This window comes from Ricinus communis, chromosome 10, assembly GCF_019578655.1.
Source record: "Ricinus communis isolate WT05 ecotype wild-type chromosome 10, ASM1957865v1, whole genome shotgun sequence".
Lineage (NCBI taxonomy): Eukaryota > Viridiplantae > Streptophyta > Magnoliopsida > Malpighiales > Euphorbiaceae > Ricinus > Ricinus communis.
Window position 1 is genome coordinate 9,494,662 of NC_063265.1, and position 23,576 is coordinate 9,518,237.

Genomic DNA, 23,576 nt, shown 5'->3' on the forward strand with positions numbered 1-23,576 from the left:
ACATAAAAAATTTTAGTATATAAATTTATATTAATTATATAATTTGCACCACATAATATGCAATAATAAGAATTTTGACAAATTAAGAAAAAATTACATGATTAAAAATTTATAATAACTAGTTCAAGTTTAGTTGTGGATATAGATAATCTAAATTATAGATTAATTGTTAATAATTAAAATATAATTGTTTTAGAATTTTAATAGCTGAGATTAAATTTATATAGTCTAATAATTACATATCTATTTATGGCACTTTGAATATAATAGGGTCCAAATACTCTAGAATTCATTCAAAATGTGATGACTAATTTCACTACTCATAAAAATAAGAGGCCAAATATAATAATTTCAAATGATCTCACTTTGACCAACATATCTACTCGTTATCCTCTATTACCTTGAAAAGATTAAAGCAAAAACGTAAAACAATAACAACAAAGCCCAAAAACCATGCTTGATGTTGCTTAATTAAGGAAAAAAAAAGGGCAAAAGAAGAAAGGGTGCCCTAATTAACATTAAATCTTTTTCATCTTTGTCTATAATTCCTTTTTTTATTATTATTATGTTTTCCGTTTTGCTCCTAATTAAGCATTGCCATGTTAATGTTTGCTATGCTTTTTGTTTTTAAGTCAAAGTTACACGCATATATTCTGTCTACACTGCAAGAACACATATCCTGTCTTCTATACTGCCACCAAATTATCATCATCAGAAAAAAGGAAAAAAAAAAAAATCAAACAAGAATATATAATTACTATGGTGAAACACGCACAAACTTGTTAAAGATCGAGCATAAAATAGAACCGAAATTGCTTACTGCATGTGCCCTAAAAGCAGAACCAGATGCTGGTCGGTGTCCCTTAAAGATATATCTTCAAATTCTTCCCCAAGAAAAATAAAATAAATCTTTATTAAGAATTAAAATTTAGAAAATGGGCTTTTCTTTTTTATATAATGTTGTGAACATGGTGTATGTGAGTTTGGTAGGTTACCACTTCTGTCAGCTTTACAAGGTTTTCAAGGCTCTTGGACTGTAGCTACAAATGGAAAACTGCCTACTATACTACTTTAGGTTTCTTTTTTTCTTTCCCTTTTAAAAAAAAAAAAAGTTCTTATAGTAAAAGGAATCTCCACTATAATGCATGGTTGAACTTGAAGGTTGCAGTAATAGGAGGAGCACTAGAAGTGGTGACAGCTTTTCTTTTTAATGTTTTTTAAAATTTAGTTACTGTATGCTTTTTAGGTACTACTGCAAGTGTTACAGTCAGTTTTGCACTTGCAACAAGATGTGATTGATTTTGATTGATTTGACAGGCAGATGCTTGTGGCTTACCAATACCCTTCATCAGTTTTGTCCACATTAAGGTTATTGCAATGTTGATTTTTATTTTTATTTTTATTTTTATTTTTATCTTTAACTCGATCAAAGGGGGTATTGAGAGAAGAGAATCATCAACACCCGGTTGGAGTTTGGCATGCTGCTGCGCCTACTGTCTGCCCTGCAGCTACTTCCGTCCGATTTGGTATTACTTTGCCAACAAACTTTAACCAATCATGTAATCTACTGTAGTCTGAATTCAAGGGCATCCATGCAGCAGGTATGGCCTTGTAAATTGAGATTTCACATTTCTTTTCATGTCGCTATGCCTAGGAGGTATATATATACACATATTAGGAAGAAATGTCTATGATAAGTTGGTATATTATGGTTATCTATTATATGTTGAATGTAGAATAAATGTACTAATAAGAAATCCTGATAAAACAGTAGTTTTAATTAATTGATAAATCAGCTCATCGATATGGATAAGAGTAACTAGCAACACCCTTTCCATCTATAATTTCATAAGGTTATCATATGCTAATGAAATAAATATGTGTTGATTGTCTACGAAGAAGAGGACATAGCCATGTCCCCTCTCTCGGTCTCTCCAAACATTGCTCTTTCTATAATGAAACTATATGTATGTATATATAGGTGTTGTGCATAGTTATAATTATCCTTAAAGGGAAAGGTAAAATAAGATTGTCATTTCTGAATTTTTTTTTCTTTATTTTGTTTGGGAAACATCAAATGGCGTACGATTTTCCCCTAAATGGAGGAGATGTGAAGCATTTTTTTAATTAGAATTTTACAAACAAACAACCTCAACTTGGCAAGTGTTATCTCTTTGCCTGTTGCAATTGTTGGAGTATTAACTACATATATATATATATATATATATATATATATATATATATATATATATATATATATATATATATATATACTTATTTTTAAGATTGGCTAACGCCATTAATTTTTATTTTTTTAATAAAAAAAGTACAAGATGCTGCAACTCAAGCCTAATCTTTTGTTCTATGGTATTTAATTTTGTAAAAAACACAAGTCTAGTCTTATCAAACCAGAATCCTCCCTTCATAATTAGGAGGTGTCCTATCTGACTATGCCTGATAAATTTCAATCTTTTTCCATAGAGATAATAGTATATACATTTATGCCGCCTTCTTTAAATCCTCATTATTTTTCTTTTTGATATGTAAGAAATTTTTTAAAAGATTATATGGATTAAGGAATTTTGTAAAACTCATAAATTTAATTTATATTCATGTTGCTGCTACTATGTATTAGAGTTGAAATAGGAGTAAGCCCTTCCATAGCATCCGGTAATCATATATGAAGAGAAAATTGCACCGATTTAGTAATTGTGCTAGAAAATACTAGAAATATACACAAAGTAACAAATAAAAAATAAACTTCATTATTATAAATCAAGTTATTCAATATTTTAAACAAATTTTAAAATTTGAAACTGTCCGTTATTCAATAAATGTCCAAAATTTTCAATAATAAACTAATATCCCCTACATGATTAGTTACAAAGGCTTTTTGACAAGCATTTGATGTAATAGGTCGTGTGAACCAAAACCCTATTAATAGATAAGAACACATTCCAACCAACTCTCAAAAAATATAAATTTATATCAAGTTAGAACTAGTAACTAATCGCAACATTAAAATATTAAAAAAACTCATATAAACAAAAAATCTCAAATAGATTTCACGAGAAATAAAAAAATAATCTAAATCTATAGAATTTAAGAAAATTTTTATTCTCTAAAATCTCTTGTTTAATAGAGTTTTAATTTCTCACCTAAAATATGGGAAAGTCTAAAATCACAATTTTAAAAAGTTAATGAATTGTTATAATATTTGTTTTATTCCAATATTATTCTTAATAAGTTTATTTATTTTAAAATTATTATTAATTTTAAACAAAAATCCATTACTTTTATATTTAATTCAAAGAATGAAATTCTAAATTTTTTTAACCCGAACGATGCCTAAAAGGAAAGTGATACTAAAACTTCAACAGATATTCTGCCCTATCATTCGACCACTGAATTGTTCGTTTGCATGATTGAAGATCAATGTGGATATCACACAAAGGGACAAAAAGCAAAAATTGATGGTTAGGCAGTGTGCAAAAGAGGCTTGGCAAGTTGCACTTGACAGGAGCAGAGAACTTGCTGGATTATTGATAAAATCAGTACAAAGACTGGAATTTTACTGATATGTAGTCCAATATTTTAAAGGCATATTTCGTCCAAGATCCACCTCCCTATTCTAATTTTTTAGTTTGTTAATCTTGGAACTCGAACTCCAATCTTAGCACTTTCTTGATGTTTCATTTTTCTTTTCTTTTTTCCCCTTTGCATCTTTCATGATTTTGGCTATGCAAGAAAGTCAAGAATAATGTGCCCCTCTTGGTTTTGTACAATGAGCTCTAGGATAAGAAATTTGGAATCTGTGTATATATTTTAAGAAATCTACAGTAATTAAGTTCATCTATAGTATCTTCTCAGCCCACCATGGCAGTACGAAGTGCATATGATTCTTGTCCAGGTTGTATTATTTGCTGCTTGATTAAAAGAACAATATTGATGCTGGTTACTTTAATAGGGTGATTACAGGTAAGAAATTAGCATAGAGAAGATAAGGTGAATAAAACAAAATTTTCTAATAATACTTCATTATTTTATGAATATAGAAAACCGCATACACAATCACATTCTTCTTAAAAATAAAATGAAAAGGGGAAAAGGAAAAAAAAAAGGTGGGACAAGATTAGGCAATAGAAATGAGAAAATAACTGAGAAGTATGTATAATTAATCTCTCAAAATAATAGATTTGGGTTCATTGGTTTCTTTTGGGCATTGAAAACTCTACAATTAGTCCTAACTTCTCCAGCATTTCCAACAAGAACCTCAACTGTTCCCAACTTCACCATTGCATTGCCAAAACTCTGCTTAAATCCAATCCCATTTCTTGCAAAACTTGAGACAAATCCTGCACTAGATCCATCCACAGAAAGTTCTTGATCAATCTGCATTATCCCCCTTTTCAATAATAGTTGCTTATAGTACTCATTGTCAAACACAAAACCTGTGCTTTGATCCATAAAAACTGATGGGTCAGAATTGGAAGAAGCACAGATTTTGCTTAGATTGGCAGCTAGATTAGAATCCATTGTAGGATCAAAAGCCCCATTTGAGACACGTTCTTGAAAGAAACTGCAATGAGCAACACCGACTGTATGTGCACCTAAAAGAGTTACCATTTCACCAACTGTAAATCCTTTGGGCCTGAAAAACTGAAATGCTTCAGGCACAGTCAATTGCGGTCCTGGCAAGTTAACATCTCCTATGTTTGAAACTAGTCCGTCTCGTCTTCCTGTTGGAACACTATAGTTTGGTCCTCCTGCTAGAGCAACAGCATCTTTAGCTGCAAGTGCAATGATGTCTGCACAGGACACCATTGATGGGCAGGCTGCCTCTAATGCATTCTTGATCTCATCAATTATTTCGTATCCTCGAACCGTCTGATTCGGTCCTGCTTGCTTCTCAGATTGTTTTTTGTTTGTTGGGTCTATTAGAATGGACGCATCACAACCCTGTCATAAAGCATAGACGCATCAGTATTCAAAAGGCATTTTCAGCACACAAGACTCATTGTTTTGCAAGTTCAAAACTAAATTAGAGAATTTGTGGTCAAATCGAGTAATATATATGATTAAGAAATGTTCGTGATACGTTGCTGGCATATGAAAATCTTACTCTGACGAAGCAATCATGAAAATGCAAGCGAAGCAAGGCTGCAGTTACGGATGGATCAGTTTTAAACCGATTTTGCACAACTTGGAATACAATAGATTCTGCTTGGGGACAGGTTGATTGGTAAAAACCAACCCTAAGATCACCGAGTGCAAGAGGAAGAACAAAAAGAAAGAACAGAAACGGAATTTTGGTTTGCATTTTGGAACGTATTAATTAGTTTTGATGTATTAAGCTTGAAAGGAACTTGGATGGCATATATTTCACTATAAATACAGAGATAGAGGGAGAGGAAGATATAGCAAATTATGAGGAAGAATTGCCGGCATGACGTGCTAGTCAATCACCAAATTATATAGAAAATGGTTCTTGAAACAATGATGTTTCCATGTGGCTATGCTGTATGGAGAGATACGTGCATACAACATTAACGAAAAATATAGAAATTCAAATCTTGGACCTCCCAGATATGCAATGGACTTCAAAATCAGTATCCGCAATAATATATCTTTTTAAGGGTCTCAACAATATTAATTTAGATGTCTCATCTTAGTTTAGATCAAATAATTTGTACCTTAATTTATAAAATAGAACTTAATTTGGTCGATAATAGTGCACCATAACAAAATTTTCATGTAGAAACAAGAACTGAATGATTTTGATATTGTTAAAGGGTATAAATTTGAGCACTGTAACAAGGAAAAGCATCAAGGCCGGTGCTCAAATGGAGAACCGTGATTGATATCCAATCATATACTCTTTTTTGGGCTATAATTTCAAGAGTTTACGTTGGCAATATAGGCAGTCTCAACATTTTCATTTCTATTTTATCATAAGGTGATATTTATTCTTTTTACACACTTTAATTAAGTCATTAATTATATTGAATTTAGTTATACCAGCCAATAATTGTACTTTTCAGTTCTCGATCTTATTTAAAGATTTACATTATGATAACAAAAGAATCCTGAATTGATCTAATAAATACAACTATTGAACTTCTTTAATTAGATTGATTGTTCTAAAAAATTAAAATAAATAGATAAAACATTATTCACTTAGAAATAATTAATATATGAATTCATGTATCTACCTATATAGAACATACAAACACGAGAAAGGATTTTCTTAAGCAGAGATTCTTATTCATAGTAATTACTTTCATTTTTAATTTATTTGAATTTAGCTTGTAGTTTACTTTTCTTTTCTTTTTCTTATAAGCTATTATTTAGTAATATTGGTAATTGGGTTTCATATAATTTTATACATAAAACTTATCAATCATAGAAATAGTTCTTATATATCACCAAATGGAATGGTAGATAATCTTACGTAGGCAGGCTTGTCTTTCTGTTGGGACATTGTATTCTTTTCGTGATGCAAGTGTCGTTTTTTAACATTCTCCTTCAAGCTTTATTATTGTTTCAAGTATCATGTTTCCAAATTGAAAGGGTTCCATTCTTCAATTTATAAAAGAAACTAAAAATAAAAGGGGTTCTTGTCTATATTGGTCAAGTTGCAATTGGTTCACAAGGCGAGAGAGAGAGAGAGAGAGATGCCCATTTTTTTCAATAATACAAAACAAACAATTAACCCTTATACTCTATTCTTAAACCCCTTTCCCACCACACCATACTTTTGTTTCAGTTTCTTGTTTTATAAGTACCCTCTTACTTGGATGTCTGTTTAAAAATACATATATGTATCCTCCTTGAATTGACAAATAATATAAATAGGTTTCTGTTTGTAAATTGGCGAAGACTAATTTGGACCAATCCGTTTCATCTAATATTAGCTGCTGTATCAGTACCGGATCGCGAAGGTGTTAACTATACTTATGGTGTAAGCTAAAAAGAAACAGGCTTGCACGTTGGAGACAGTAAGGATCATATATCATACACATGATATGATATAATATTTATATATTAAAAATCAAATTGAACACGGAATTTATTGTTTATTTCACTGTGTTTTTTATGATTATTTCATTTTTATATACATTCTTTTTATTTTATTATTTCTACTACTATATGACAAGATTTCTAGGTAAATTATATTGATAGTTACCAAATTTTATATTTTGTAATAAAATAATATCAAATCTTTAATTTATAACTAAATAATTTTTTATTTTTAATTTTAATAACACCGATAAATTTTTCAACACAGTTAGATGATAAATTACATAAATAATTACTAAACTTTGCATTTTGTAATGAAAATGTACAAAATTCTTTATTTATTATAAAGAGATTGCACCTAGGTATTTTTTAAAATTAAAATTTTAGTTTCTTTTTGTTACAAAGTGTAATTTGGTGACGTCTAATATAATTTATTTTCAGACTTACCAGAAAAACTCATTAATGTTATTAAAGAATTGATATTTTTTTTATTACAAATTGTAAGGTTGGATACCCTCAGTGTAATTTATTACATTGAGATTGCACTTCATTGGTTAATGGTGATTACTAAAAAATGAAATTTACTTTCTAAAAAATAAAATTACCATTGGTTCTCCTTAATTTACATACCTAAAATATGGTGTGTGTTTTAGCTTTATTATGTAAAATAATTATTTTACAATTACTTTTTTATTTATTTTACGGAATGAATTTCTTTGATGGTTTTATTTTAGTAACAAAAATCAGTTGTGTGCATCAATGGATTCATGAAGGATTGGAATCTCAATAAACTTTATTTGAAAAAAGAAAACCTAGAGAAGGCAAAATGATATTACAACAAATTAGCCCCAAAAGGCACTCCTGTTTGAGGCAACCACAAATCCCCTTGAATGAAATGAATTGGAGTAAACTTAACTGCCTCTGATTTACTAGTAATCACCTGATATCCTTCCAACTTCGCTCTTTTTCTGTCAGCTCCAGGCCCATGATTTTCAAATTCAGCAAAGAACATTATCTCTTTTTCTCTACTACTAAACCCAATTATCCACCCTTCAGGATCAATCCCATTTCCTATATAAGATTGCAGAATGATTGTTCTTGCATATCGTCCACCAGGCCTGCCTAAGTATGTGGGTGTCTTTCCAGATTCTTCTTCTTCTTGAACAATAGTGCAGTCATGCAATACGAATCCTGTCGTTTCTGTTCTTTCTGTCCTGCCTTGTGCAGTCACTAATTTAAATTTTCTTGGTATGCCTGATTTCCTGACAATGATCGAAGACTTTTGGATGATTATAGTAGAGTCGCCGTAGATGATATCTTTCATTCCTGTAATGATACATTCACGATAGAATTGCCTGTGAGCTAATGCATATAATGAACGTTCCGATCCTTCTATCTTGCACTTGAAGATTGCTGCTTTATCAGCTTGTACCCTGAGAGCTACTGTTTCTTTATCAGATGTTGCCGAGTTTTGAATTGTCATTGACTTGCATACAAATCCATCCCCAAGCACAGCTGCAATTACAAAGAAAAATCGCCCTTATTAATGAGCTTATATTTAAAAAAATGCAACTAATTTACTAATGAGCCAAAGCTCATTGGTTCTGGAGTCCCTGTAATTACGAGTTCGAATTCTAGTTGGAGCTCGATTAACCAAAATAATAAAAAATAATTATGCAATTAATTCAGCTCCACTAATGTAGAATAGACTTGTTTATGAACATACCAACAGTAGCTGTTCGATAGGCTGGAAGTCCATCCATTGTATGTTTTGATCCGGAAATAATAGTTCTATCAATACCATCACCGTACATATACACATTGGTTAGAATCCTGGAGATGAATACGTGCTCATTATAGACTCCTGCCTTGACATAGATAACATACCATCCTTTGGTATTTAGTTTATATGAATTCAGAGCTTCTCCAATGGTTTTGAATTGCCCTGATCCATCAGCAGCCACAACTGCATCAGACTGCAATATACCATTACTATAACCCTCAAAAAGGTTCCGGTTCATAGCCGAAAACCACAACGGATAGTCCTTGCTAATCAGACTCCGGGATATTATGCCTGGTGAAGTTGGGTTCTTTAAATGTGAATCAACAATAGCCAAGGCATTGCTTGTTTTTTGCTTGGGATTCTGAAGGGCATTGTCTACTGTCAGTTCTATTTTCTTGTCCTTGAATCCATCACGGCAAGCTTCTTGATATGCAAGGACAGCACTTAGCCAGTTCTTGACATCAGCAGATTGTTTATACAACTCTGAGTTATTTGACACCACACCAAATGCAGCCTTAAGTTCATATAGTCCTAATGACAACAATTCATCGCAGTCATTTAGAGCCTGACGATCGCTTAGAGTTCTGGTACTAGCAGCAAGTTGTTTTGATAATTCCTTAACTTCGTTCACATCTTGAATTGCTTCATTAATCGCAACTTCAAGATATTCTTTGACTGTCAAGTTTTTTCCGTTTGAGACAGAACCCAAAGAACTTCGGCAAGTGGAAACATAATCTGTTTGCATACAAATGGAATCGAGGGTAGGCAAGGTTGGTACTAGTGCTTTTCTTGATGATTTTGATGAGTTTAATGGTGAATTTGGTGGACCTGGAGGAGGGGATAGATGGAATGTTGGACCTGGAGGATAAGGTCTATAGGTAGCAGCAAAGGCAACAATAACAACAGCCACGACAATAAAGGAAAAGGCTAGAACAATTAGATTGCCAATCTTTCCATTTCCATCTTCGAAATCCATATTTTTTAAGCAACCCTTTTCCCTTTCCCTTCTCTCCCTCTCCCTTTTTTTTTTTTTTTTTTTCTTAATCTTCTTTTCTAATGCGTGTATGGTTATGAATTTCCTAATAACCCTTCTCCGTTCTCTTTTCTATCTTTGTTCTTTTCTTTAGGGTCTGAGAACTTGATGTTCCTAAAGCAATCTCAAAAATATTAATAGTTCTTTTCATACGCTGCAAAACTACAGTTAGAATCTTGAATACAATGGAGCCTGTTGAATTCTTTCGGAAAATAAACAGAGTTCAGTTAGGTTTTACATTGATCACAAGCCAGTGCCTGCCATTATTTGCCTTAAATTGTTTATTTGATATTGCTTCTTTAGCTGTCCGTCAATAAAAAAAAAAAAAAAAAAGAACAGTATTTAGTTTCTTATACTATACATTAAAAACCTTTGATTTCTTTTCATGGTTAATAACAGAATTATAATTTTATCAGTGGTGGCACTTCTCTACAGGAAACTCATTACAACTACCTAAGCTATTTTTGAGAAAACCAACCATTGCATTTTAATAGATAACAGAAGTATAAGAAAAGAAGGGAGAAGAAAAGAACAGAACGTTTTAATATTTTTACCTTGTTAGTGAACTAATTGTTGGCTTACAAATTATTTCATTGGAAGTCATAGCAAAAAAACAAATGCATCGAGAAGGCAAAGTAAAAGGATTGTCATCTTCTAAATGCAATCTTTTAGATTGTCTCCTGTTGAGAACACAAATCCTGAAAATTATTTTGATGAAACATTCCTGAAAAAAAAAGGGGATCATAAAGATTAAAAGAAAAAATAAAAAAGCACAAACACCATGTCCCTGATAATAATTTCTACAGGCATTTTAAAGCAAGAATTTGAGTCTTGCTTTCTTTCTTTTATTCTTTAATGATAATAAGAACGACTTTACTGCTTTATCTTAGAAACTCTTAAAGCCTTTCTTTCAAAGGAAGATAAATCAAAAGAGACATATTCGTTACTGATGGAAAAGATCCCTTTTCCAGGAAAAAGAAAAAGGGTGCAAAAGCAAGGTTTAAAGATAGGCTTTTTTTGGTAAGACACTTACATTTGGCACTTGGATTAGCTCAAAAAGAGGGATTTAAATGAAAGATAAAAGAGAAGTTGAAAGTAAAAGTTCACTTACCACCTCTTAAAGATTTTCTCTTTATAATTCTTGACCTCTGCTAGAACTCAGCTTTAATGGGCATAAAAATGTGCCCTGACTTTTGATTAAAGATCCAATGTTTATAGCAGATGGAACAACATGAATGACAAAAAATGTTATTTTATTCAGAAAAGCAGTAACATGCCAAATTTTCTTTCTGACTCTAAGCATCTCAGAATGGCAATCTTAATCACAAAGATTTCTGAATATGAGGTCTGAGATTTCCACCTGTAAATTTAGTATGCATATAGAGCTCAAATCAAAGCCAAATTAGTCTAGAAAGCAAGTACCCAAGTCAAATAAAGAGCCCCATTTTCTTTTATCGAAAATAAAGAGCCCCGTGAACTAATACTTCTTTGGAGGTCGGGAAATAAGATTACAGCAGCAATCAAGAGCTGAAAGACAAGAATTCAAGAAACTTGTATTAAAAGAACTAAGAAAATAAATACTTCAAATTTCATGTTTGAAGTATACAATCAAGTATGTAAATTTGAACTCGGTAAAACCTGGGTTAGCCTTGTAACTGGACATAGTTTTGAATTAAGTACAATATTCAGCAGAACTTCCTCTTATTTTTCTGCCAACTCAAAAGCGGAAGAGACGCTGCGTGCCCACAAACTGAAACCTGTAAGAGGCAGCAGATCATAAACCACTTGCGAAAGATCCTCAGATATTTACAATGTGAGTTCTTTTGGAAAGATATGCGGACAGCACTGTTAATTATGATTCGAAATTTGACTTCCCAAGAGCTTAAATGAGTCGGAAAATAAAAATACCATTTCTAAAAGACAGATGACGCCACATTTTCTCTTTGAAAAACTTAGTCCCCTTTACATTTATAGGGAAAGATTGCATGGCTAAAGTTATCGAGTGAGAATTTCAACAAAGACCCTTTAACTGCTCTCCTGGAATGTAGTAGAGCGAGAAAGAGCTGCTGGGTTTGCCTCCAGTATATGAGCGGATTCAGGAACATGGCCCTTTCCTTCTTCTTTGGTTTCAGAAGTTTTAAAGATGGTACCTTTTGATGCAGGATTCTTCTGGTCAAGTTTAAGACCTAAGGTGGCCCATAAAGGACTCTTTGAAGCCTCATTTGGGTCATCGATTCTCAGTGTCTTTGGAACCAATACACAGTTCTCTACTTGCTCTTCGCCCATAAGATTTGCATCTCTAGAATGCTTCCCTAACTTAGGTGAGCCATTTCCAGAGCAGCAGCTTGTGCTAGTAGATGACGATGGGGAAGAGCAACCATTAGATCCATTAACAGAGATATTTCCTGCTCCAGCACCCCACACAGGCATGCAACCTAAATATGAAGCTGGTACAAGTTGTAAAGGAATGCTAGGTGGACAAAAGCTTGGAACTGCCAGTATCGGTGTAGGGCACCATTGAACTTGATTGGAGTTATTGCTATTTGGCATGCAAGGCTGCCCAGTGGAGTGCTGAGCTGTTGTAATGGAAGTTGCATTGTTCCAATTTGGGTTCCAGGGGAAAACCCATGGAGGAACAGGGTAACAGTGCAGAGAATGTGGCACATTGAGCTCATTAGTAGATCCCGGCACGCCAACCAGCTCCTTTTGAGTAACAGTTTCAGGTAATTCATTTCCCCGACAACTGGATGATGTCATGGAGGATCCACAGGAAGATGGTTCCTCTCCATTATCCCGACAATTGGCAGAACTCATTTCAGCATATCTCTTTTGGTCTCCAAGATTAAGTACTGTCTCCATGGATTCACAAAGTGGTGCTTCAGAACCAAATTTTAGCACCACTTCATTTCCCGTTGTTGAAGGCCTCAAAGTGGTTGCAGATTCAACAGATGATATAAGTTGATGATTGGTGGACTCTGAGTTCTCTATTCTGGTAATTGGCACCCCATCAGAAGATACTAGTATCTGACGGTACTGAGAGGCTAAGTGCTTATTTTTCCGCCGCCCAGCACCAATAGGGACATTTCTCATTGTTCCACCAGCCGTCCAATATCTCTGGCAATTTTTGCAGAAATGTCTAGGTTGGTTGACATTATAGTTGTTGAAGTAACAGAATTTAGTGTCTAAACTGTTACATCGTGGACAAGGTAGAATCTTATCTGGCTTCTTGAAAACTTTTTCTTGGTCAGTGCTATTGGTCTCCACCTGGTCATCCTTGGGTCCAGATTGTGCTTCTTCATTCACTTGCTTAGGGGTTTGCCTTTCTTCCTTAGTTTGTCCTGTAGCAGATAACTTATCTTGCTCTCCTGTGTTGTCTTCATCATAGATATCAGTTTCTCCTTTTATGCTATCATTGCAACTGTTCTGAAATTTAAAAATGAAAGTAGTTAGACTACATTAATAATTGATAAGCTAAAAGAAACAAGAAAATCAAAAGAGCGCAGATGAAATTAAACTGCAAGAAGATTTCAGTACCAAAGAACATTATTCAATGCACATCCAAGTCCCAGAAAATGAACTACTGCAAGACAGAATCTTTAAATTTCCTTTATCTCCTACTTGTTTTTCATTGTTTATATTATAAATCATAACAAGCCTTCCTTAAAGCGATGGCTGCTCAGATATCATATATGAATTGACCACATTGAAGCATGAAAAGGCAACTTTTTGAAAACATTGACATTTGACAAGCTTTTATTGCAAGAAATAGAAGTATAAAGACTAAGGAGTATGATTTCCATTATCAAATTCCAATCTAACAAAAACAATTAAGTTATGGTCTACTGGAAATTTAAGTTGACTTACTTTTTACTACTAACTAGCAAATGGAATGTTAAACTTACATTACTCAATCAGGTCACAAGATCATCTTATAACTGTATGCATTTCTAATTCTAAATTTACAAAATGGGAAACAATAAAGAATTTTTCAGAGTGTTGGAAGTTCATCTTTCAATGAATCACCTCACAAAGAAAGCATAATTCAAAAGGTATACCAAGTGTTACACTAGTATACAAAGGAAAATCATTCCGAAGAAATAAACAACTAATATAAAAAAGAAAACCTGAAAAAAGGGAGAAAACTCGCGCTTCTCAACAAAGTGACCTTATAATTTTCTATCACTGTCAAATTCCGTTATATTTTAACCGTAAAGTTAATAGACAAGATGCTTCACGTTCTCAGGTCAGCTTCAGAGAAATATAAAGAAAAAATTTTAAAAACAGAGAACAAGAACATATTCTCCATTATATTAGCTTCAAGATTCAGTTAAGGCTCCGAAAGTGACAATCTCTTGTTTCTTTTTTGTTGTTGTTTTATTGCAAAACCAAAAACACCCACAAACCCCAGAAATATCGAAGATCAACCTTCAAGATTCAACTCTAAAAAACTTCAAAAGACTCAAACTTTTATACCGTTAATTAAAAAAACCGGAGAACTTAAACACCCCCACCAAACCCAATACTTCAATATGAGTATATATTTTCATGTCAAAAACAAAAACATAGACATAAAATTTCGATGACCCATTAAAATTTAAAAAAGAAAAAAAAATGATTTACATGGTTCTACAAATATATATATACCTTGAACTCTGGTTTGGCCGGAATCTGGGTATCAGGTACCGGAATCTTTCTACCAAAGAGCTTAAAAGCTGGATCTTTAGACTGAGGCATATTGTTACTAGTAATACTGCTGCTGTTGTTCATTTTAGCGTATCAAAATAACAGCTGCAAACTGTGAAGAATAGCTATTGAAATACCCATATAAAAATATAGCAGCATAAAGAACGTCAAAGAGATTGAAAGAAAAAAGAAAGATAAAAGAGAGCAAAAGAGTGAACTTTTCTTTTTCTTTTTAGAAAAAATATATATTTCTTTTTGAAGCTTTACTTATAAAGGCAAACAAAAGCTACTCTCTTTTATTTATTATTATTAACAGTCTCTGCTAAAAACCCATAAAACCCTCTTCAAGTAAGTTAAAAAGTCTCCAAAGAGAAGTCCCAGATGATAAAGTGTTTAAAGAACGTGAAGGATCAGAGTCTTTTTGTCCTTTTTTATTATTATTATTCTTTTTCTTTTTATATTTTCTTTTGCTCATGAGAATAGACCCCTATTCCTCCAGAAAGCTGTATTATTTTTACAATGATTCCATTTATATATTATATAAAAAACACTAGAAAATAACTAAACTAGTAATTATATAACTATTTATTTATTTTTAATGCATTCAGTATATAATTTGATGCTGATTTAATTTAAAATATTTTCGAGCTCAGGTATTTCTTTGCTTTAGATTTAAGGGTTGATTCAAAATTAAATATAACATATTTTTTATAAAAAAATTATATTTCTTAAAGTTCATCCAGTCCAGGCTTATCTGACAAAATCTAAATATTTACTTTTACAGTCAAAATTTGGCATTAATAACTTTATCCTAATATATATAAGTTTTCATAATTTTAGGAATTCTAGATAAAATAAAATTACATATTCAAAGAACCTGTATTTATTCACTGAATTATTATATATATGTATCAGTGATAAATAAAAATCATTGTTGAACAACTCCTTAATTTCACAATGTGTCAGTCTGTTTCTTTCTTTCTTATTTTAATAATTTTTTTCTTGTTGTTTTAAATTCTTTTCTTTTACACATTAAAAAATGATAGAGTGGTATGTACTTTTATTTATTTATAATATTAAAAACAATAAACTAATATGCAAGTTGTTGTCTCTTTATGATGTATTTAATTTTAAGATATCTAGGCATCTTAATAATTCTTTGTTTATATTTGTTGTATATACAAGTAGGGTAGTAGTACCTCTTTCCATAAATTAATGAAAATTGATTGGTTATATTCTTCTGATGATAAACATATAGATGCAATTAGAAAAAGAAAAAAAAAACATATATATGAAGATAAGTATACCTCACTTAATTTATAAATTCATATTAATATATAAAAAGATATGGCTTTGAATTGCAATTTAGAGTATCTTTGACAATTTCTTTAGAGATTAAAATATAAAAATAAATATTTTGTGATTTTATAGTTTTATAATCTAAAATATATATTTTCTTTTGAGATAAAGAGATTTGCATGGTAATAAATTATAATAAAAATATATTTTATTATTAAAATTTTGATTTTTAAAAATATAATTATTTTTTACTCTGATTAATATTATCATGTTATTTTTATTTAATAGTATAATTTCTAATTTCTTTATTTCACTATCAAGTTCATCTCATTATATATTAATAATTTTTTAAGTTATAATTTGATTATCAAATAATAAAATTAAGAGTTATTAAGTATTATGCTCATATTATCAAATTGAAGCAATATGATAATGATAATTGATTGGTGTAAAAATGACTAAATGCTTATAAATTAAAATATTTCAAAAAAATTACATACTTAAAATTTTAAAATAATAAATCACGATATCTCTTTTTATATTTATTTTATTTTTTTACTATAAAAAGAAATTATAAATAATATGATTGTGTTTGTTTATGAAAAGTTAACTTAGAATCATATGAAAAGATATAATAAAAATATTAGTAAATAATATTGTTAATCATCTAATATATTCTAGAGTATATCTAGAGGTAGATATATTTACTGATGTTGTATTTTTACTTTAATATCATATACTAGTTAATGTTTTTATGTTTTAATTTTTCGAATGAGTTATTGAAATAGATTATTAATGATAAAAAATATTATGAAGGAATTTATTATGGAATGATTATAATACTTCTAAACTAATATTTTAAACATCTTTCTATTTTTAATTTTTAATGAATAAAAATGTACATTATTATATTTTAAGAATTAAATTACTCAACAAACTGCAGTGTTATTCGAAACTCAAATAATTCTAAAATGCAAAGATAAAATAAGGAAGGAAAAAGGAATAAAATATAGGGTGGATAAAAGAAAAAGGAGATTTGGTGCCAGCTGGCATATGAGTCAGCAAAAGTTAGTGAAATTAGTGACCAAGAGATTAATAGTGGCTAAGGATGGAGGGGAGGGGAGGTGACGTAAGAAAGACAAAGAAAAAAGCAAAACAAAATGAAAAGCGAAAAAGGATGGAGTGTAAGTGGGACCCTTTATCTGAAAAAAAGAGCAGAAAAAGTTAAAGAAAAGTATTAGCAGCGGGGGGAAGAAGAAGAGGTGAGGGGGGCTCGCTTTTTACGCCGCCTTCAATGTCCATGCCACTTTGCTTCCTCTTTCTGTCTTGGCCCCTGGCCCCCACCTTTTCTTATTAAAACCAACATTCATAAGCACTTTCCTTTTCCTTTTCTTTTTCCTTTTTTTTTTTAAAAAAAAACAAAATTGAATTTCTTTAAATCAATATCAAGTGACGTGATAATTCTGTTCGATTCTAAAATAGAAGCTACCACTCCTCTTCTGGTAACTCCTCTTTTCTATTTGGAATCGGACCGAGTTGGAATCAGAATAGATAAAATTATCGGTTCAATTTCATAAATTAAAATTTATCATTTCGAGCTCTTAATTTTAGTTAAAACATTAGATAGAACTTTAATATTTTTATATAACATATATAATCAGAATTTATATTTTTTAAATAAAAGAATTATAGTGACTCGCCCGGCAAAATAGAATTACATATAATTAAAATTTAATTTTCAGTTCTAACCTATTTTTAAAGGTCTAAATGGTCGGAATCTGATTACAAGCTCATCTAAATCAGAACTAATAAGTGGATTTGTCATGTATGATTTTGGCAATCGTTGAACATGCAAAACTAATATGCAGAACATGTCCTTATTATCAATTTAGTAATTTATTTTAATATTTTAAGAATCACGTCTCCATCGGTGGTGGGACTGAATTGAAAGAATCAAAGGATTTTCTGGTCTAAGATTCTAGTATTGCGGGAGAAAGAAGGATACGTGCAAACCCAGAAAAAGTAGGATAAATGGTCAGAATGCAATGGATGTTTTTCGTTTTGTGAATGTGGAGCTAAAAAGAAATGGTTTTTGGTACTGAGGCAAGTGGATATTGGGCAATTTTGGATGTTTGTTGGGTTTCAATGCACTCACCGCTTGTAAATGCCGAATGAGTGCATCAATTCTCCGCAATTTGCATGCAAGTTGAGGTTTCAACTTTGGTCAATTAGCCAAGTGCTCATCTTTTTAGTGAAGCTCACATTTTATAATTGTGCTGCTAACAACGGTATCTGATTTTATAGTACAAATTCAGATTATTTTACTTATGTATTATGATAGTTACTTTGCACCTTACCACATTGTATATATATTTTAAAATAATTATTATTTAATTTTTAAAACTTAATATGTACAATATCTCTCAAACGCCTTAAAAATATATTAAAAAGAGTCGATTGTAGAAATTTAATTTGGATTATAAATCTCTATTAAATTAACTATATTAATTCAAACTCTTTTTTATAATATTTTTCAATAATTTTTCATTTAAATAAAAATAATAAATTTATTTTTATAAATAAAAATAGACCATTTTTACTTTAAATTAAATATTTTTAATTTCTCATATTTTTTTCTTTAAAATATATATATAAGTATTCGATTTTGAAGCGAATCATATTTTTTAAATAATTAGTTACTTTCACTATAAATTTTCTAATGAAAGACTTTAGCGAATTGCAAGATATCATCAAAGCAATAGTAAATATGCAATTTGTATCATATGGATATTAGATGAGAAAAGGCTTTGAAGGAACAGAGAGGAAAGGGAACAAGTGGAAGGAGGAATTTAGCTAACATGGCAGAATCTCCATTGGATCATGAAAGAATACTACTCAATAGCATAAGCAAAGGATACATCTCAAGAAAGCAACATCACTTCTCTCATTTAACAAGAGCTTATGAAGATGCTAAAAGGAAAAATGGCAGACACTGTCGAGGTTAACTTTGCTCATCTTAAGAACTTTACAGGTATGAATGCTCATTATTTTGCTCTTACTCTGCTTGATGATATTAAACTAGGAACTTGGATACTAGACACAGGAGCTAATAACCACATATACATTGATAAAAACCTGATGACTAATCCTCCAAAATCCACACACTTCACTCCAATTTACTTACCAGATGGATCCCTTAAAGTTGTGAAATATATTGGAAATGTGCATTTAAATCAGAAAATTTGCTTGACAGATGCCTTGCATATACCAAGTTTTAAATTCAATCTTCTGTCTGTTCCAAAATTGTCTCAAACAGCATAAATTATATTCATATTTTACCCAAATTGTTGCCTGATACAGGACCTGCAGAATGAGAAGATTTTGGCTATTGGTAAGCTAGTAGGACAATTATATATATTAGACAAGTCTTGCTTCTTAAGCAGTAAAGTTAATGAATGTAGTCAGTTGCTTTCACAACTAGTGTTAGAAAATTACATGAATTCTTGCATTGAAATAGTTCTTTCATGGAATGGCACAAAAACTTCGACATCTTTCTTTACCAATTTTAAAACAAATTGATTTTCTTAAAAATTCTTGTGCTAAGACTGATGTTGATCTCCTAAGTCAATGTGATATCTGTCATAGAGCCAAACAAACCAGCCTAAGCTTTCCTAATAGCAAAATTCATATTAACTCTATTCTCAATCTAATACATGTTGATTTGTGAGGGCCCCATAAACAAAGTTCATTAATTGGAACTCCTTATATGCTGACCATAGTAGAAGATTTTAGTAGGTCCACATGGGCTTTTCCGCTTGTTCATAAAATACAAACTACCCTGACCTTAGAAAGTTTCTTTAGAATGGTTGATACTCAATTCAACAAGAAAGTCAAATGTGTAAGAACGGACAATGGCACAGAGTTTACTGGTTCTGAATGCCAATCCCTTTTTAAGTCCCTTGGAATTCAAAATCAAAGAACTTGTGCTTACACTCCACAACAAAATGGAGTTATGGAGAGAAAGCATAGACATCTCATACAGATAGTCAAATGCTTGATATATCAAGCTCATATACCTTTGAAATTCTTGCCTTACTCTCTTCTATTGGCAACTCACATTATAAACATAACCCCTAGCTCAGTTTTACAATGGAAAACTCCTTTGAAATACTATATGGCCACAAACTTGAGTATGCATCTGAAGACTTTTGGATGTTTATGCTATGTTACAAACACTAGACCTCACAAAGATAAATTTGAGAATAAAGCCTTTAAATGTGTTTTCTTAGGCTATAACCATGATAGAAAGCTTTTAAGGTGTTTGACATGACCACAAAACATGTATATATGTCTAGAGATGTATCTTTCCTTTCGAAAAGCAAACTATTCAAACTAAATCTATCCCTTTACTATTGATACCAGTTGCTGAACATTATCCGCCCATAAACTATATCCCTCAAATAGATGTCACATTACAATATGATAGAGAATCAACACCTTTCACAACTTATGAAAATGAAAATCCTCAACCAGAAATAAACATTGAAATCTTATCTCCTATCCAAGAACATCAACCTGATTTACTGATAGATAGCACAAAACACTCTTCTGAAACACAAGAACTAGTATACCAAGCAAAGTATAAGAATGAAGACTAAACCTGCTTGGTTGCAAGATTATGTTACAAATATATATGTCTTATCTAGCACATTTGATTCAGCTAATGATTCTCAATGCAGGAATGCTACTTCTTCAGCTTACACACCTCATACATTCCCTTACAGAATGTCACCTTACCTTAATCATGCATATGTGCGTTTTTTGGCAAATATTTCTAATATGCAGGAACCACAAACATATCAACAAGCTAGTAAGTATCCAAATTGGATTTAAGCCATGAATCAAGAGATTCAAGTACTTGAAGGTAACAAGACTTGGAAGTTAACTGGTTTACCAAAAGGAAAGAAGGCTATCGGTTTGAAATGGGTGTATAAGGTGAAATTGAAGCCAGGTGGAACAGTAGACAAGTTCAAGGCAAGGTTAGTGGCCAAAGGCTGCCATTAAATAGCTGGAGTTGACTACTTTGATAACTTCTCACCAATGGCAAAAATAGTTATTGTGAGAATCTTCCTTGCAATTGTAGCAATTTAAAATTGGTCTTTAGAACAACTTGACATCAACAATGCTTTCCTATATGGATCTCTAGATGAAGAAGTTTACATGATCCCATCAAAGGGATATCAGAAGGCTACAGAGGGAAAAGTTTACAAATTACAGAAAAGTATGTATGGCCTCAAATAGGCCTCTAAACAATGGAACACGAAATTTAATGATATGAATCAAGGCTACCATGAGATTCCATTGCGAAGGCATGCGCCAGGATGTCCAAAATGGAAATGTAACTCATGCATGAAAACAAGAGTCCAGCCTTATAATGAAGCATTCAGTCCATTTGAAGAATAAAAGTCATTCGATCATGATTAGGCTTTTGGGCTTAATTCATATTTACATGGGTTCTTATCTTTTTGGGTTTTAGCTTAAGTAATTATTTTAGTTTATCTTTATTTAATTAAAGAATATTTTATTAGGTGTGAGTTATATGTATTGTGTGTGGAGTTACAAATTAGAGCACATATTTCGTTGTTATTTGAGAGTTACAAAATAAGTGCCATCAATGTAAAAACAGCCACTTTGAATGAGTTTTAAGGGGAATTAAAGGGAAAAACGTGGAAAAACTCAAAAGACATCCATTTAGGTTTCTTTGTCTGGTTTTGTCTATAAATATCAAAGCCAAATTCATTTGTAAAAATCGATTAATGAATGATAATATTTATTTGCTCTTTATGAGTACTTTTGCTTAAGTTCTTGCATGAACTTTGAACTTATCAAACTGTTTTTTTAGTTTGTGGTGTTCTCTAACCAAAATCTTGTGTTTGATTCTTAACGTATCAAATCATACTTGATTTGTGGCGTTTGGAGTTAAATTCAAGTGCTAGTTTCATTGTTGGAACTAGTTTTCCCTAACTTGGGGAGATCCTTGGGTTCTGGAATCATTTTGATTGGAGGGTGTTTTCTTGCATTCCATATGTATATAACTCATTAGTTATTGGGGTGTATGGTTGCTAAGATGATGATTTCCTATCATTTAGTGTCAGAGTTCAAGGTTTTAGTTATAAGCAGTCAACCTATGATCAATGCCTCTTTAATAAACAAAATGCACATGGTTTCACAACACTCTTAGTGTATATTGATGATGTTTTGGTGATAGAAAATAATGAGATGGAAATTCAAGCAGTAAAGAGTTTCCTCCATGGAATATTTACAATCAAAGGCTTTGGACCAGCAAAATATTTTCTTGGTTTAGAAATAATTAGACGTAACAAAGGAACTTATATAAACCAAAGGAAGTATATATTTGACATCATTAAAGATGTAGGCTTAACCGATGCTAGACCAACTAATATCCCTATTCTATAAGGCACAAAGTTATCAGAGAAAGTTGGACCTCCTATTGTAGAACCAGAAAAATATAGAAGACTTGTGGGCAAGCTACTTTATTTGAATTTTACCAGGTCAAATATCAGATATACAGTTCGACAACTTAGTCAGTTTGTGAATCTTTCTTGTCAAGCTCATTGGGTCACAACACTTTTCTTATTGAGATATATCTAAAGGGGTGCCTATTCAATATGATCTTACAATACAAGGATTCTCTCATGTTGATTGGGCATCATGCTTAGACAGCAGAAGATCACTCATTGGTTACTGCATAAGACTTGGAAAAGCCTTAATTTCTTGGAAAATAAAAAAATAAACTACAATATCTAGATCCTTTACAGAAGCAAAATACAGAAGCCTAGCAGCAACCGTGTGCGAGTTACAATGGATTACTTATATTATGCAGATTTGAAATTCAATCATCTCTTCCTATCTCTCTTTGGTGTGATAATAAAACAATTTTGCATATCACAGCCAATCCAGTTTTCCATGAAAGAACCAAGTATCTTGAAATAGACTATCACTTAGTAAGGAACAAATTCAAGGAAGGTTTCATGCCTCAACATATAGCTTCACAACATCAGCCAGCAGATATATTCACCAAGGCTCTTGCTGCACCACAATTTCACAATCTATGTCTAAGTTGGGCTTGGCAGATTTTCACCAAGCTCCAACTTGAGGAGGGGATGAAGAACATGGTGCTCACTCTTGCATATGTAGCAAGAGCCATGCAGCCACTCTGATGCTCGAAAGAAATAACAAATTCTGCAATGGCAATAGATGCCATTTCTTGTCATTTTTCTTACAGCTGTCATTTCTTCATTCTTGATTAGTTAGGAATATTCTAATAATTATGTTGATGCTATTCTTCAATTGGTTTTACTTTTCTATATTTTGTAGGTTGTATATATCTTTCATTAAGTGAGAATAGAAGAAAATATTTTTCTTTTTCTTCATTTTTTTGTCACTTGTACACATTTGAGTTGACTAGTCTTTCTAGTGTATATTATATATATATACTATATATACACCGTAGGTAAAATTAGGACAAAAAAAGAGAACAACAAAAAAAGATAAACGGTGAAGTTCATCTTTTTCAAATTCCTTGGAAAGTTAAAATAATATTTTTTTTTTCTCTTTTTTACAATTAACTTTTTCAACTTGAGGCGTTTGGGTATTAAAATTACATGGAAAAAAAAAAATCAAAGATAGGTAACCACAAAGTCAATTAAAAATATTAAGTTAATATTTTAAGAATCA

At 31.5% G+C, this 23,576-nt stretch overlaps 3 protein-coding genes and 2 long non-coding RNA genes across 7 annotated transcripts; 2 read left to right on the forward strand and 3 right to left on the reverse strand.

Annotated features, from left to right (window-relative positions):
• Positions 1-227: 227 nt before the first annotated feature.
• Positions 228-3,858, forward strand: LOC125368655. 2 transcript variants are annotated; one of them, XR_007214363.1, is made up of 2 exons: positions 228-1,601; positions 3,381-3,858. It is a non-coding gene; the product is annotated as an uncharacterized LOC125368655 (long non-coding RNA). The 2 variants fall into 2 exon arrangements; XR_007214364.1 differs by having other exon boundaries at positions 3,432-3,858.
• Positions 3,859-4,146: 288 nt separating this feature from the next.
• Positions 4,147-5,496, reverse strand: LOC8286481 (peroxidase 44). The gene is made up of 2 exons (XM_002525626.3): positions 5,123-5,496; positions 4,147-4,959 (listed from the first exon to the last, which is right to left on the reverse strand). Exons 1-2 carry the CDS (start codon positions 5,318-5,320, stop codon positions 4,183-4,185), a joined length of 975 nt encoding a protein of 324 aa, XP_002525672.1. The 5' UTR covers positions 5,321-5,496; the 3' UTR covers positions 4,147-4,182.
• Positions 5,497-7,852: 2,356 nt separating this feature from the next.
• On the reverse strand, positions 7,853-11,228 carry LOC112535806 (pectinesterase). Its single transcript, XM_025158540.2, has 2 exons — positions 8,747-11,228; positions 7,853-8,535 (listed from the first exon to the last, which is right to left on the reverse strand). Exons 1-2 carry the CDS (start codon positions 9,777-9,779, stop codon positions 7,853-7,855), a joined length of 1,716 nt encoding a protein of 571 aa, XP_025014308.1. The 5' UTR covers positions 9,780-11,228.
• Positions 11,229-11,364: 136 nt separating this feature from the next.
• LOC8286482 (cyclic dof factor 1) lies at positions 11,365-14,813 on the reverse strand. 2 transcript variants are annotated; one of them, XR_001535685.3, is made up of 3 exons: positions 14,481-14,813; positions 11,745-13,259; positions 11,365-11,593 (listed from the first exon to the last, which is right to left on the reverse strand). XR_001535685.3 is itself a non-coding variant. In XM_002525628.4 (2 exons), exons 1-2 carry the CDS (start codon positions 14,601-14,603, stop codon positions 11,862-11,864), a joined length of 1,521 nt encoding a protein of 506 aa, XP_002525674.2. In that variant the 5' UTR covers positions 14,604-14,813; the 3' UTR covers positions 11,365-11,861. The 2 variants fall into 2 exon arrangements, 1 of the variants encoding a protein (XP_002525674.2); XM_002525628.4 differs by having other exon boundaries at positions 11,365-13,259.
• A 3,706-nt stretch (positions 14,814-18,519) lies between these two features.
• On the forward strand, positions 18,520-21,543 carry LOC125371329. Its single transcript, XR_007217627.1, has 2 exons — positions 18,520-18,849; positions 19,179-21,543. It is a non-coding gene; the product is annotated as an uncharacterized LOC125371329 (long non-coding RNA).
• The last annotated feature ends 2,033 nt before the right edge of the window (positions 21,544-23,576 follow it).